This window comes from Pocillopora damicornis, chromosome 1, assembly GCF_964200805.1.
Source record: "Pocillopora damicornis chromosome 1, jaPocDami1.2, whole genome shotgun sequence".
Lineage (NCBI taxonomy): Eukaryota > Metazoa > Cnidaria > Anthozoa > Scleractinia > Pocilloporidae > Pocillopora > Pocillopora damicornis.
In genome coordinates, this window is record NC_142670.1 from 8,710,126 (window position 1) to 8,722,474 (window position 12,349).

Here is a 12,349-nt window from a genome sequence, read left to right on the forward strand (position 1 = left end):
TTTCACTGTCACAATCACCATCCCTTTCAATGTCTCAGTCACCCTTGCAGTCGGTGATGCAGTGGATGTCTCAGTCACTTTCTCATACACCGTCTCATTTGCCATCTCAGTCGCAGTTCCCGTCATTGTTGCATTTCCCTTCCCAATCGCCTTCCCAGCCACTCCCTCAGTCGTCGTCAGAATCGCCTTCTTATTCATTGTCACTGTTGCCTTCTCAGTTGCTGTCGCATTCGCCGTCTCAGTTGCACTGGGATTTACATTCAACACCACATTCGCAGTCACCGTTATCCCAGTTGCCATTGCAGATGGCCTCTCATTTGCCATCACTTTCACCATCGCACTTGACTTTTCAGTTGACATCACAGTCATCTTTCCAGTCACCTTCGCAGTTATTGTCTCAGTTGCAGTCTTGGTTGCCGTCGCCATCGCTTTGGCCACCGCTTTCCCCGTCACCATCTAAGTCTCAGTCTCAGTCTCAGTCTCAGTTGCCGTCGTTTCAGTTACCTTTTTATTTGCTTTCATCCGCGCCCTTGCCATCAAAGTCATTGATGCCATCGACATCATCATCGCCATTGCAGTCACAAATGATTCAGAAGCTGGTGTGTAATTTTTTTGTTTTGTTTTGCTTGTATGTTTTTGTTTTTCCCTTTTAGGATTCGCATACTCTACAATTCAACTATTATTTTCCTTACCTCAGGCGGCTGAACATGTCTCTAAACTTGGCAGAATGGATATTACCAATGTCAGTTCCTTGCAGGTATTTTATTCTACTAATTTCTTTCCACAGTTATGCAACTAATGCTCCATCGGTCTGTTTTTAATGTTCAAACAGAATCCGCAAATATGAATTATCATAAAGCGTATAAATCATGTTTTGTCGGTATGTTAGTTTTTCTGCTTTCGTCTCATATTGCTCGTAAAAGTAAAATATTAATGGCTCATAATTTTTAATTTGATTACGACGTTGAGCTACATAGTTTTTCATGCCTGTAAGAAATATCTTATTTGAATTTTTATGGATAAATAAAAATTATCGTTATTAGTATTATTATTATCATAATTATCAGTATAATTGTTATTTGTTTTTAAATGATAGGACAATAACTGAATAATTGATCCTCCTGGACGGGTCGATATTTAGCCTGCATACATACATCTGTACCCGACATTGGTTGGCTCTCTCGCTGGAATACTTTTTCTCATTTATTTATTCTTCTTTTGTTTTCTATCCACAAATTCTTGGTACCTTACCTGAGCAAAATAGTACATTTCATTACAGGAAGCCATAGTGGTTTTAGAAGTCTTCATCACCAGTATTAAAAGCATCACAAAAGCTCGTGAACACGCCTCTGTAACAGAAGAGATTGAGACAAGAAGAGAATCCACTTTTAAGGTGGCAGTTGCCTTTGAGGAATTTGCTCTTAACTACAGCAAGCTCCACCTGATTGGAACGAGGTTCCCACAAGTGATCGACAGTCACAAAATGGGTGAGTCTGAACACAATATGGTCTATAGGCCTTGATGATGTAATAAATTTGTACAGATTACTGAATGAGAAGCGCTATTGCTGGATCAAATCGATCCATCTGGTCCGTCCATTGAATACCCCTTATTATGGATGGTTTTACAATATTTTAAGGATTGCACTCGTTAAGAGGTAAACTAAATAAAAGCGTTGATACAACCATGGTTTACAGACTGCATTTTCAGTTTAGCAAGAGTCGTGAAATTATTGAAACCATCGCCTGCTGTTTTGCTCGTTAGTGCTAGGTATTCATAAAGCCTACCATCAAAATGCAAGTGACTTCTACCTTGAGGATCAAGAATTGCAAGCAAGCATAAATGTTTTATCTGCAAACTTTCCGAAATCCGGTTAGTATCTACTGCAGTGTTTACTCCTAAATGGTATAAGAACAATTCCCGTTGTTTCCCTTACAAATTTACGCGGTATTGAAATACATCTGCACATAAACAGAGTCCCGAGTTTGTTTGTTTCTTTACACAGTCTATTTGATTGAGTTATCTGAAGTTTCTTAAAAGACTGTGCTTCAGCCTTTTTAATTTTTCGATTTTTTTTTAGTTTCATTGGTTGTTGGGATTGTGTATAAGGATCTCCACGAACTACTAGACACAGGTCAACTTGTCAGGAATGAAGCAGGCAAAGCCACGAGGTGCAGTTCAACTTCTCTAAAATTATATGATTCAAAATAAACAAAATTATAATTTTCCTTTCCTTTTTTGTTAGGTATTTGAACTCTAGGATAATGGCCGTGGCTATGGATCCAAAACCAGAAAAACTGGAAGCGAATATCATATTAAAGTTCAGAAACCTGAAGGTAAGAACACGATCAAAATTGGTATCAATTGCTCTACACTGTGTTTATTTATTCCAAGGAGATAATACACATTTTCAGGTTGATGAAAGAAAAAAGACATGTGTGTTTTGGAGGGGCTTTAACAAAAGGTAAGAAACTAAAATATATTAAGTACCTTGTTCTAAAAGTTATGCAAGTCAGGCTTACGTAATCTTTGTTAATCACAATGAAGTTTTTTTGTTTGTGAAGGAAACACCAATCAGCTCTTGCAGCAGGAAAACCAAAAAAATCAATAACATTCCAATGGAAAAGGTCCCCACTTGACTATGATGCCAATGTGACTTCCTTAAAGTTATCGAACATCCGTCACTGTCAATCTGTTACTTCCTGTTTTGAAGCCATTTGTTTTATGCATTTTATTCCTTTTCACTTAAGGTTGTCGCCATTTTTCGCTTCTGCCATCGTCGTACATATTGTTGCTGACAGAATCGTTTTTTTTACCGCAAAATTAAGAATTTACCTTTGATTTTTTCTATTTTTCCGTTTTTTCGATTTTCTCCACATAAGGTAAGATACAGCTGTGTTTTACTAGCCTAGATGGTCAATATACCTTTTCATTACATCGTACTGGCTAGAATATCAAAGCCGACTCTATGAGTGGCACATATCAGTTACTGAATAAAATGGAAAGTAGTCAAGAAAGTCTCGAGGCTACGATTATGAGGAAGATAGCAAGTTGACCTTTTGGTAACCAAAGGTCTTCTTCACTATTTTTTTTTTTATAATATTGCTGTTATTGTTTTATTTTTTTGTGTTTTTTCTTTTAACGTTGTCGTTATTTTTCCAGCACAGAAGGATTTTCAGGGAGAGGATGCTATGTGGTTGCATCACAAAGCAACTCAGAAGAAACAGTGTGCAGCTGCAATCATTTTACTCATTTTGCTGTCTTACTTCACTACAACGGCAGCTCAGGGGTAATGGACTAATGTTTACCTTACCTTCACTAGTGGCAATTCCTTTGAGGTGATTGACACATTTCTAATTATTTTCATGCCATTTATGAAGCAGCTCACTGAGGAAGACGAAACTATTCTGGAGATTATCACCTACGTGGGATTAAGCCTGTCAATCATAGGAATAATTTTGACAGTTATTCTATATTCCTTCCTTACGTAAGTGCTACAGCCAGAAATTTTATAACTTTGCATTACTATAAAAATGTCAGACGTAAGTAAGACCTCTTCGCGAAAAGATAGACACTCAGTCAATGCATAATGAAACAATTGCCTGTTGCAACATAAACTTCCTTGCCTTTGTTTTGTTCGGTTTAATTTTTGTTTTTGTTTTGGTCTGTTTGTTCTTATTTGTTTATTGTTTCTCTAGAGATGTTCACCAGCCTCTGTCACAAATACGATTGAGTCTTTCTGTTGCCCTCAGAGCTGGACAATTTATTTTTCTCGTCGGGATAAACGCCACAGAAAACAAAGTAAGCGACTTCTTCATCCATTTATGAATATTTGCTTGATAAGCTTATGACGAGCACGAAGAAGTACACCAGATCTCTTTAAAAAGATGCATGAAAAGTAGACAATTTTTTTCTCTCTCCCAGGCTTCTTGTATTACAGCAGCAGCCTTCATGCAATATTTCCTGATGGCTTCGTTCTGTTGGATGCTGGTGGAGGGATTTTACCTCTACCTCTTTGTGGTGAAAGTTTACAACATAACCGAAAAGATGCACATGTATCACGTCATGTCATGGGGTATTTTCATTTTACTTGTTTTGAATTGCTTTACTTCATGATAACCTGAATCGACTTGCATTGACATTCTACTTATGTTTAGGTTTACCCATCGTCACGGTCGGTATTTCATTACGCATCGCTGCTGGAAAAGATGGAATAGAGAGCTTTACTAGTGCTAAATAGTAAGAGAAACCTTCGACATCAGTTCTTTTTTCTCCTTATCCACATTTCCTGTCTCCTACAAAAGTGTATTCTTTTGAGTACAACTCTTTTTCCGCAATCTTGTGTTTTTAGTTCGGTTTCATTTCGTAGATTTTTGTGTCCCTGTGTTTTTATCCAGGTTTTGTGTCTCTGTCTCTGTCTCTCTTTCTATCTCCTTCCCTGTCTTCTATTTCTCTGGCTTACTGGGTTAGAGGATTATTTGCAGCAAAAATATGTTTATATTTTTCCCTCCGTTTCTCGTTTCAAGTTGCTGGCTGTCCTACACAAACAACCTCATCTGGATATTCGCCGCATTTATGGCTTTCGTTGAAGTGGTGAGTCTAAAATTAGTCAGTCCCTCGCACTTTCCTTTTTAATGCCAAAACTGACCACCGGTGGAGATCGTCTCTCTTGTTCCCATGCTTATTACAAAACGAAAAGCACATTTCTGTTTTCGACCACCAGGCTCAAAGCTCACAATATTTTCAACTTCAATTAAGGCCCACAATGTATTCAGCGTTACTCGTCTTAGCAACAACCACTCTGCCGATATTTGACATTCCTTGTTTGTTTCAGCTCAACATTTTGATTCTCGTCCGAGTCATAAAAGAGATGACCACGCTAGTGCAGCCTATGGGGGAAGACATTCATATCAAGCAGATACGGTGAGATTTAAAATTTGTAGTTACCGAAATATTTTAATCAGTGGAGGGAAAAAAGTTAAATAAACGTGAACCAATTGCTGTAACATCTAGTTGTGAGGTATCTGCCTCAATTCCACCCTAGTTAGCAATAAACAGTGAGAAATTAATTACTTATTCATTGAAGAGGTTAATTCATGATCATGTACAGGAAACAATCAAATAATTCAAACTTTTTTTAAATGTTGTCGTTATTCCGGCAGACTTGGCTTTAAAACATGCGCGGTGATGATTCCACTGATGGGTATAACGTGGCTATTTGGTCTTTTGTCGCCATTGCACAAAGCTTTCGCCTACATTTTTACCATCTTTAACTCAACTCAGGTGAGTATTCGGTCTTTTGTCGTCATCACAAAAAGCTTTCGCCTACATTTTCACCGTCGTCAATTCGATTCAGGTGAGATGTAAATGAGAATGTCGGAAATCTAATCATCTGTTTGCAAACTTGAATGTCCAAACTACATTCTTACATTAGTCTGATGATATTTCCCGTTCACAGGTAACCTAGTCGACAAGAGGGGATTTACTTCTTGGTTTTTGAGATCTGCAACTTCCCTTAATTTACTGTTTTATCCATTTTTTAAAGACGATTTCAAGATAGAGATTACAAGATGTTTGCACTACATCAAACTTTTTAAACGACGCTCTGCCATCTCTAAAAAAGGCTGATCTTGAAATAATTTTCTGTCTTAGGGATTCCTGATTTTTTTCTTCCATTGTGTGCGAAACAGCCAGGTAAGAATGATATCAAACAGGGGAGGTAGATCAAGTGAATTGTGAAGACTTTAGAATCACTGAGCTTTGGATGGTTAAGAACTGATATTTGGCCAATTGTTCATCTACAGATTAAAGAGCGATTGAAAAGGAGGATGAACGCAATTTTTCCATCTTACGAAGTTGGAAACTCTGCAAGGAAGAGCTCACGAGTTAACGCAAGTGATGCTGGGAAAATAAGGGCAGTCGAAATGCAGTCTTTCGATGCATAAATAGCACTGCGCCTCGGTGAAGCTAGTCAATCATCTTTTAGCGATTTGCAATCACTTAGCATGACCTTCCCTCAGTAATTCCTCAATAGAGCCTGGTTAGTATCGTAGTATCAGTAAGGAAGGGGGGATTAGGATTTTTGGTTTTGCGGTGTTCGTCATTTTTTTAGATCAGTGTTTCGGTTTTCTGCCAAACAAACTTCGGTTTTACAGTTTTGGTGTTTATTGTGGTTCGCAGATTTCCGAGTTTTGGCACTTGGTTTTCGGTTTTCGTCAAAAATACTAATGGGTTTTCAGATTTGGAGTCCGAAGTAGTTTTGGCTTTTCCTATTCGGGTTCCAATTCCTCGTTGATCTGAGCGGCAATCTTTTTGCCTCCATAGCTGTGAGACCTCTTTGTGCTCCATCTGTCATCTGTATTGGATCGATTAGGGTTTTGACAACTAGGATGTGAAAAATCGGTTTAGACGGTTTTGGATGCGATTTTCGGCTTTAAGAAAATTTTTGTTGCGGTTTTAAATGTATTTTTTTTCAGTTCTGCGGTTTCGTAGACCCCAATGCCCCCCCTCCCCCCCCCCCCCTTTACTAAAGGTAGGGCCATTCTGGTCATTATCGTAATGACGTAAATACATAAATGAACCGCTTATATAGTGCTATTAGCTGTTGACTTTAATTGTTATTACTGTTACGGTATTTTCCAAACCGCCAGAAAGATACAACTCGTACAACTCAACTACTTTATTGACCAACGTAATAACTACGAAGCGATATCGACAACCAATACAATAACTATCTTTTTCACTTATCTACGGAGCGATATAAACGCTAATACAATCAGTATCCCTATAACTTAGAGCCCTTTACAAATAATATTACTTAAATCTCAGTGCACTACCGCACAACTCACAGTTCTCTTGAAAATCTTTAACAAACTGTCGACGTCCGTAATTCTTTCTCTCACGTAGCCTTCCACACGGCTTTCAATTCCAGTAAACAACTCTGTCCGGCTCTCGCTCCTCTGGGCTCTTCGCAACAGCAGTTATAGCTCACTAAAAGGCCTATTTCTTTAAGCTAGCGTGACTCCTTATATATCTTTCGGAAAAGTTCTAGAATGTTCTGTAATATTGTTATTTTTAGAAACATTACACTATGATTACATCATAACAAAAATATGCTGAGTCACGGTTCTAGAAGGTTCTCCTTAAAGTTCTCGCTTAGTCATCATGACTAAATGTTCTAGAAACTTCTTCGTTCTATTTTTAATAATTATGTAACGCAACGCACTCTAAAAAACATGGGCGCTCTCCATAACATTACGAAGGGCCGCATTCGGCATCCTGGTAAATCATGGGTCTATCTGTTTCTATAGGAAGTAGGCTCTTTGTAAAGGTAGCTTGGATAAATTGGAGACAGTACTGCCAACAACAATAGTACATGCTTGGACCCTCGTTTTAATGGAACGGATACAATGATATAAATCTCACTCGGTTTGTCGCCCTTCTTAAGATATTTCTGCTTAATGTCAATACTTGTAGAAGAGCTTTACATTCCAAGCCGTTGAAGTTAGTCAACTGCAATGTTTGTACTTTTATTGTTAAGTTTAAGGTTCGCCCTAAAATTAAAAGAAGAAAACTGTGTAAAAGCTTGATTGCCTATAAATTGTGTTAAACATACAAATCAACGATTTTAACGTCTTTTCTTTAATCTGTTTTCGTGTTCCATATAGTAAGTCAGATATGTAATCAAATTGAATGTGACACAAAATAGTTGCTCCTACAGTAATAATGGATAAATAAACAAATGTATAATAAATACATATTCACCTATCTAGTCATCATTATTATTTTTCAAAGACACATTTTTTTCTTTTCCTTTTTTTTTTTTTTTTTTTGTATCCATGTCAGGAAAATGACGAATGTTCTCAAATTTCTCAGCGTCGAAATGTTTGATCAAGTGTATTGCTTGAAATGTTGGAATGAAAACTAGTTGGAGAAAAAGTCGGCATCGATAGATACAACATGAATGCATATACACAAGTAGCAACTCTTACAACGATTTTTCGCATTTGCTACTTCTTGTTTATCACCGAAACACCTTTGAGGAAATATAAACTATCAGGAATATACAAATGAAGTCACGTCTATTTTGTTTAATTTTTTCCCCAACGGGGGGGGGGGGGGAGGGGGGAGGACATACAATTCATATAGGATCATGTACTCCTGTTATACGTATCCTTTCCTGTAGGTTCGAATATTTTCCGAAAAAAAAATTCCGTATTGGGCGGAAATAATTTTTCAGGGTTTGATATCATGATAAGGGTATTTCAAGCGTAATGCTACTGGCGAGTAAAGGTTTATCGGCGCGAGAAAAGCACTGCACTGAAGAAGTTTGTCAAAAAACACTCGTGTATATAAAGAAACAAACGTAGTAGTTCTCCAATTTCATGACTATTAATTCTTTTTGGTTTACAAATGTAGAAAACAAGGAAAACATTTAAGGATCCTTATAAGCGCGCTGCTATTTGATTTCTACTTTCAATATAAATTGTAGTACCCACTGTGACTTTCTCAGTGCATCATTATTAATTTACAAAATTTTGGTCTTGTTTTAAATTATTCGTTTGTATTGGTTTTTCTAACTTTTTAAGTTTGAACTTAAATGGGCTGTCAGGGGCAGGTTTCTAATGGCAGAAAAAAACTTATGCCCATTTTAAATTTGCTTTAGACAAAAAAAGGTTAGTAAAATAGGAATGACATGTAAATAAGACAGCCGTTAGAAGAGAGATTAAAGAGTTTACGGCAAAACTGCGATAGATTTTAAAAAGTAACCCCGACGCCTAAAATGGTAGTTCTTAAGAAATGTCTGAAATTAGTCATTTCCTTCTATTCAAGAACAAACAGAAAACGTTTGTTCTGACTTCAGATGTCATTGTGGTGTAACTGCGAAATGAAATACCGGACGTTCACACTGTACATGTCAGCCAGTTCTAAATCGAGAAAAATATGTTGCATTTTAAAAGCTTGACTGTCGCTAAAAATTAACAAAATACAAGCTGAAATCATCCATTTACTGGATACCGGTCTATCAAGCACTCACGAGCAATAATTTTACACAACGATATAGAAGATAATGGACAAACCATTATACCGACTGTAATATAGTACACTCTATCATATAGCGAGTGCATCATCCGGCTTAAGTTGGCTTTTTTAGCCGCGGGGAAATTATTTCTCGAAGAAATGAACATTCTTCAATCATCGACTACGAACGCATTGTTGATAAGATTTATGGGTGAGTATCAACTTTATTTATGTTCATTTATTCTTGCTACAGTAAGTCGTCGTATCTCCCTACGATAGTTTATCTCGAGAAAGGCTTGATGAACTTCTAACTTCTGATTCAGTTCTAGTGTCGGATCCCAAAAGGAAAAAAAAACAAGAAAAAGTTTAAATTCACTGTTTGTTTGGAGTACGTTCGTTTATTTCAATGTCCTCCTAAAATGAATGAACACCCAAATTGCAAATTGATAAACGTTATGACTGTTCTGATAAAAAAAGAAAAAAATTTTAAAAAAATTTTAAAAAATCGTACCGGTTTTTGTAAATCTCTCCCTCTGGCGAAGTGGCAAATAGATTAAAAAAAAATTTACTATGCAATTCAGAAGCAGTAAAGTGCTCTTTCAGTCAAACCTGTTTTAAACAGTCATCCAAGGGGAATGGAATATCAGATTCGAGGATTTAAGATTCCAGACCAAGAAAAAAATGAATATAGCTCATTTAAGATATGTGGGGTCTTTGGCAGTATAAACAGGGTCCACTTTAATTGATAAATGCACCACGCAGAAACGATTTACAATTATTTGACGTTTTAGGCCGCTGGTAAGGCCTAAAATATGACTGAAAGCAGTAATTTTTTTTACCATGCATTGAAACACGTGAGAGTATATTAGGTATTGATCACTCTATTTCAAAAGGCTAGTTTTGAAAGTACAGCTTGTTGGATTTGTTTTTGTTCGTCAGAATTTACTACGTGGACTGAGTTAATGTTAATAAGATTCCTTTTAATGCATGATGATTAGCCTCAAAGAAGTGGCGTTTTAGGCAATGCACACCTGCTCTAATGAGTCTATTCAACTGCAAGCCGTAGGGTTTTAAAACACTTGCGTGGAGCGATAAGGCCAAAAAAAAAACCAAAAAAAACAACTAAATTAACGTAAGGCTTCATTGTTCGACAAATGATTTATATTATGGTTGTGGCCTTGTATCCTTGGTGAGGCTGTTTTTAAATTTTTAGTAGAAGTCATCAATTCAATACAGTCGTGTATTGAAATATTTTGTTTCTACATTGATAAAAATGATCGGAGTTAGGTTTTCCCGTGCCTATGATTCCTCCATCTCTGATTAACGTGGACAATTGGATAAATGCGCTCTTGAAGTTTGAAGATGTTGATCTTCCAGATCTGCCACATTACTGACGTTCTCTCTTCCACATAATACTACTTCAATTGATTGCTTTAGTTCTTTAAGTCTAAATGTAGTCAAAATAGGATTTACTGCAGAATTGACGTTCAGAAATATCTCGGAAGTTACTCTTAAAATCAACAGCCATTTCTGATCGTGGCAGCTGTCGCAGTTTGCTTCAATAAGAACAACGACGAAATAGGGAACCAGACAAGTAATCAGACAAATTAAGATTAAAAACGAAGTTGTGGCACATCGATGCTGTTTTTGGGTGTTTTTTAGTCTGCGTATGTCGCTAAGTACTGGGTTTTCAGAGATAGATGACTGTCTTTGCAAATCAACGCGAGAGCGGCTCTTTCGCAAAGTTATGAAAATCCCGGTATAGGCCATTGTAGTTACGACAAGAGGAAACGTCGTGTGTAAGTGAATATCGACTAAAACGTAAACATCCCGAGACAAATCAACGAGCTGAAGAGAGGCGAAGATGGTAGAGAAAACAACCATGATCACTGTACAAAAGACGAGGTGTTTTGGTCTGACTTTACGAAGATAGAAATAAGGACACACAACAGAAACGAAACGATCGACCGACATAGCTGTAACGAGCAAAATTGAGCTGTTAACTCCAATGTATCCCATTATTCTGGGGAAATCTCCCTCCGTAGGAGAAAAATTTTCTCCAAATGCACACCTAAGCCTCATAACAGCCTCTGCTGGGCAAACAGCAATGCCAACGAACAGATCCATCGCAGCAATAAATATCAAAAACACGGAAAATGTTTTTCTAAAGCGACGAAGGGGGTCTCTGTATAATGCCACCAAAGTCACACCATTAAGAACTGATATAAGAAATGAAAGTAGGGAAAAAGATATTCCACTCCCGAGACAAATAGACTTCTCAAAATCTCGCTCCATGACGATAAGCGTATAACAGTTCTGTGACAAAGGGCAGAATATTGTCTCTTCAATGTAAGAAGTCTTCAGGGAGGTAAATTACCCTTAAAAATGTTAATTAGAACTTTTCAATGGTTTGTGCAAAACAATTACCTTATATACGCCACTAATGCACTGCCTGAATTTGAATAACATTCTTCGTAATCAACAGAAGCCAATTGCTTTTGAAACTAATGCCCTCTAGAGCATGGAGTGCGATATTGCTATATTATGTAATGGAAAAGGTTGGCTTAAGTAGCTCCAGAGAGGAGATTTTAAGCAAACCAAACATTAATGAGTTAAAAAATGATTAAAAATGGCCATGAATGAGAGTGGTAATGATAATAAGATATTAAATAAAACAAGTAATACGAAACGTGTTTTCCCTTTTCAATTTACATACGTTCAATAGCAATCGTCGGTTCATTTGCTTTTTTCTTCAATATTATGACATGGAGAAAAACAAAAATAGTCTTTCAGTGAATTAAATGCAGATTTAAAAAATTATTACGCTCAGATAAAGTTAAGAAGACATACTGGACCTCTCATTCAACGTTAGCTTCTAGAGTTTATTTTTTTTTAAATCACGCCAAGAGAGACGAAACGTTTAAGATTCGCTTGCATCTCCAAGAAAATCTCAAGCGTGTGGTAAGGGTGGAAGTAGAAGACTTCTCGAATTTCATGCTAATTGCTTCATAAGTTGCTAGCTATCTCAGACTCAGATAAATATAACTCAACATGGAAAAAGAAATCTGCTGCTCAGTGATATCAGTTTCGATGTCAAACGTGCAATTTTTAAGAAAAATTGCGCTACATCAGCGAGAAAATATCTTGACACCAATAAAACAACAAGCAGAAACACCAATGAAACATTTTATTTCATGTTGTGAACTAATCTTTAAGCAAAAACATTGGAAACTATGCCAGTATTTTTTTGCCATTAATTTGCGATTCTTCTTTCTAGAATATTTTCCCCATAATATTTGGAGACCCTGAGGGTATACTCAAACAGGTA

General features: G+C 36.9%; 2 protein-coding genes across 2 annotated transcripts; one reads left to right on the forward strand and one right to left on the reverse strand.

The window, feature by feature from the left end:
- The first annotated feature begins 478 nt into the window (after positions 1-478).
- LOC149051811 (adhesion G protein-coupled receptor D1-like) lies at positions 479-6,722 on the forward strand. The gene is made up of 17 exons (XM_089187453.1): positions 479-599; positions 698-757; positions 1,280-1,487; positions 1,765-1,872; positions 2,081-2,171; positions 2,246-2,336; positions 2,415-2,464; positions 3,163-3,289; positions 3,384-3,487; positions 3,699-3,801; positions 3,925-4,075; positions 4,158-4,239; positions 4,527-4,593; positions 4,835-4,923; positions 5,163-5,283; positions 5,653-5,694; positions 5,805-6,722. Exons 1-17 carry the CDS (start codon positions 549-551, stop codon positions 5,943-5,945), a joined length of 1,686 nt encoding a protein of 561 aa, XP_089043579.1. The 5' UTR covers positions 479-548; the 3' UTR covers positions 5,946-6,722.
- Positions 6,723-9,578: 2,856 nt separating this feature from the next.
- Positions 9,579-11,316, reverse strand: LOC149051812 (uracil nucleotide/cysteinyl leukotriene receptor-like). The gene has a single exon (XM_089206182.1). The coding sequence runs from the start codon at positions 11,314-11,316 to the stop codon at positions 10,342-10,344; it is 975 nt and encodes a 324-aa protein (XP_089062308.1). The 3' UTR covers positions 9,579-10,341.
- Between the last annotated feature and the right edge of the window lie 1,033 nt (positions 11,317-12,349).

What these genes read in the sequence shown, in the direction of transcription:
- LOC149051812 (XM_089206182.1), bottom strand. Translation starts at nt 11,316, where the DNA reads ATGGAGCGAGATTTTGAGAAGTCTATTTGTCTCGGGAGTGGAATATCT.
- LOC149051811 (XM_089187453.1), top strand. Translation starts at nt 549, where the DNA reads ATGCCATCGACATCATCATCGCCATTGCAGTCACAAATGATTCAGAAG. An exon ending in TAAAGTTCAGAAACCTGAAG is followed by an intron (nt 2,337 to 2,414) that starts GTAAGAACACGA and finishes ACACATTTTCAG; the next exon opens with GTTGATGAAAGAAAAAAGAC. An exon ending in ATTGTGTGCGAAACAGCCAG is followed by an intron (nt 5,695 to 5,804) that starts GTAAGAATGATA and finishes GTTCATCTACAG; the next exon opens with ATTAAAGAGCGATTGAAAAG.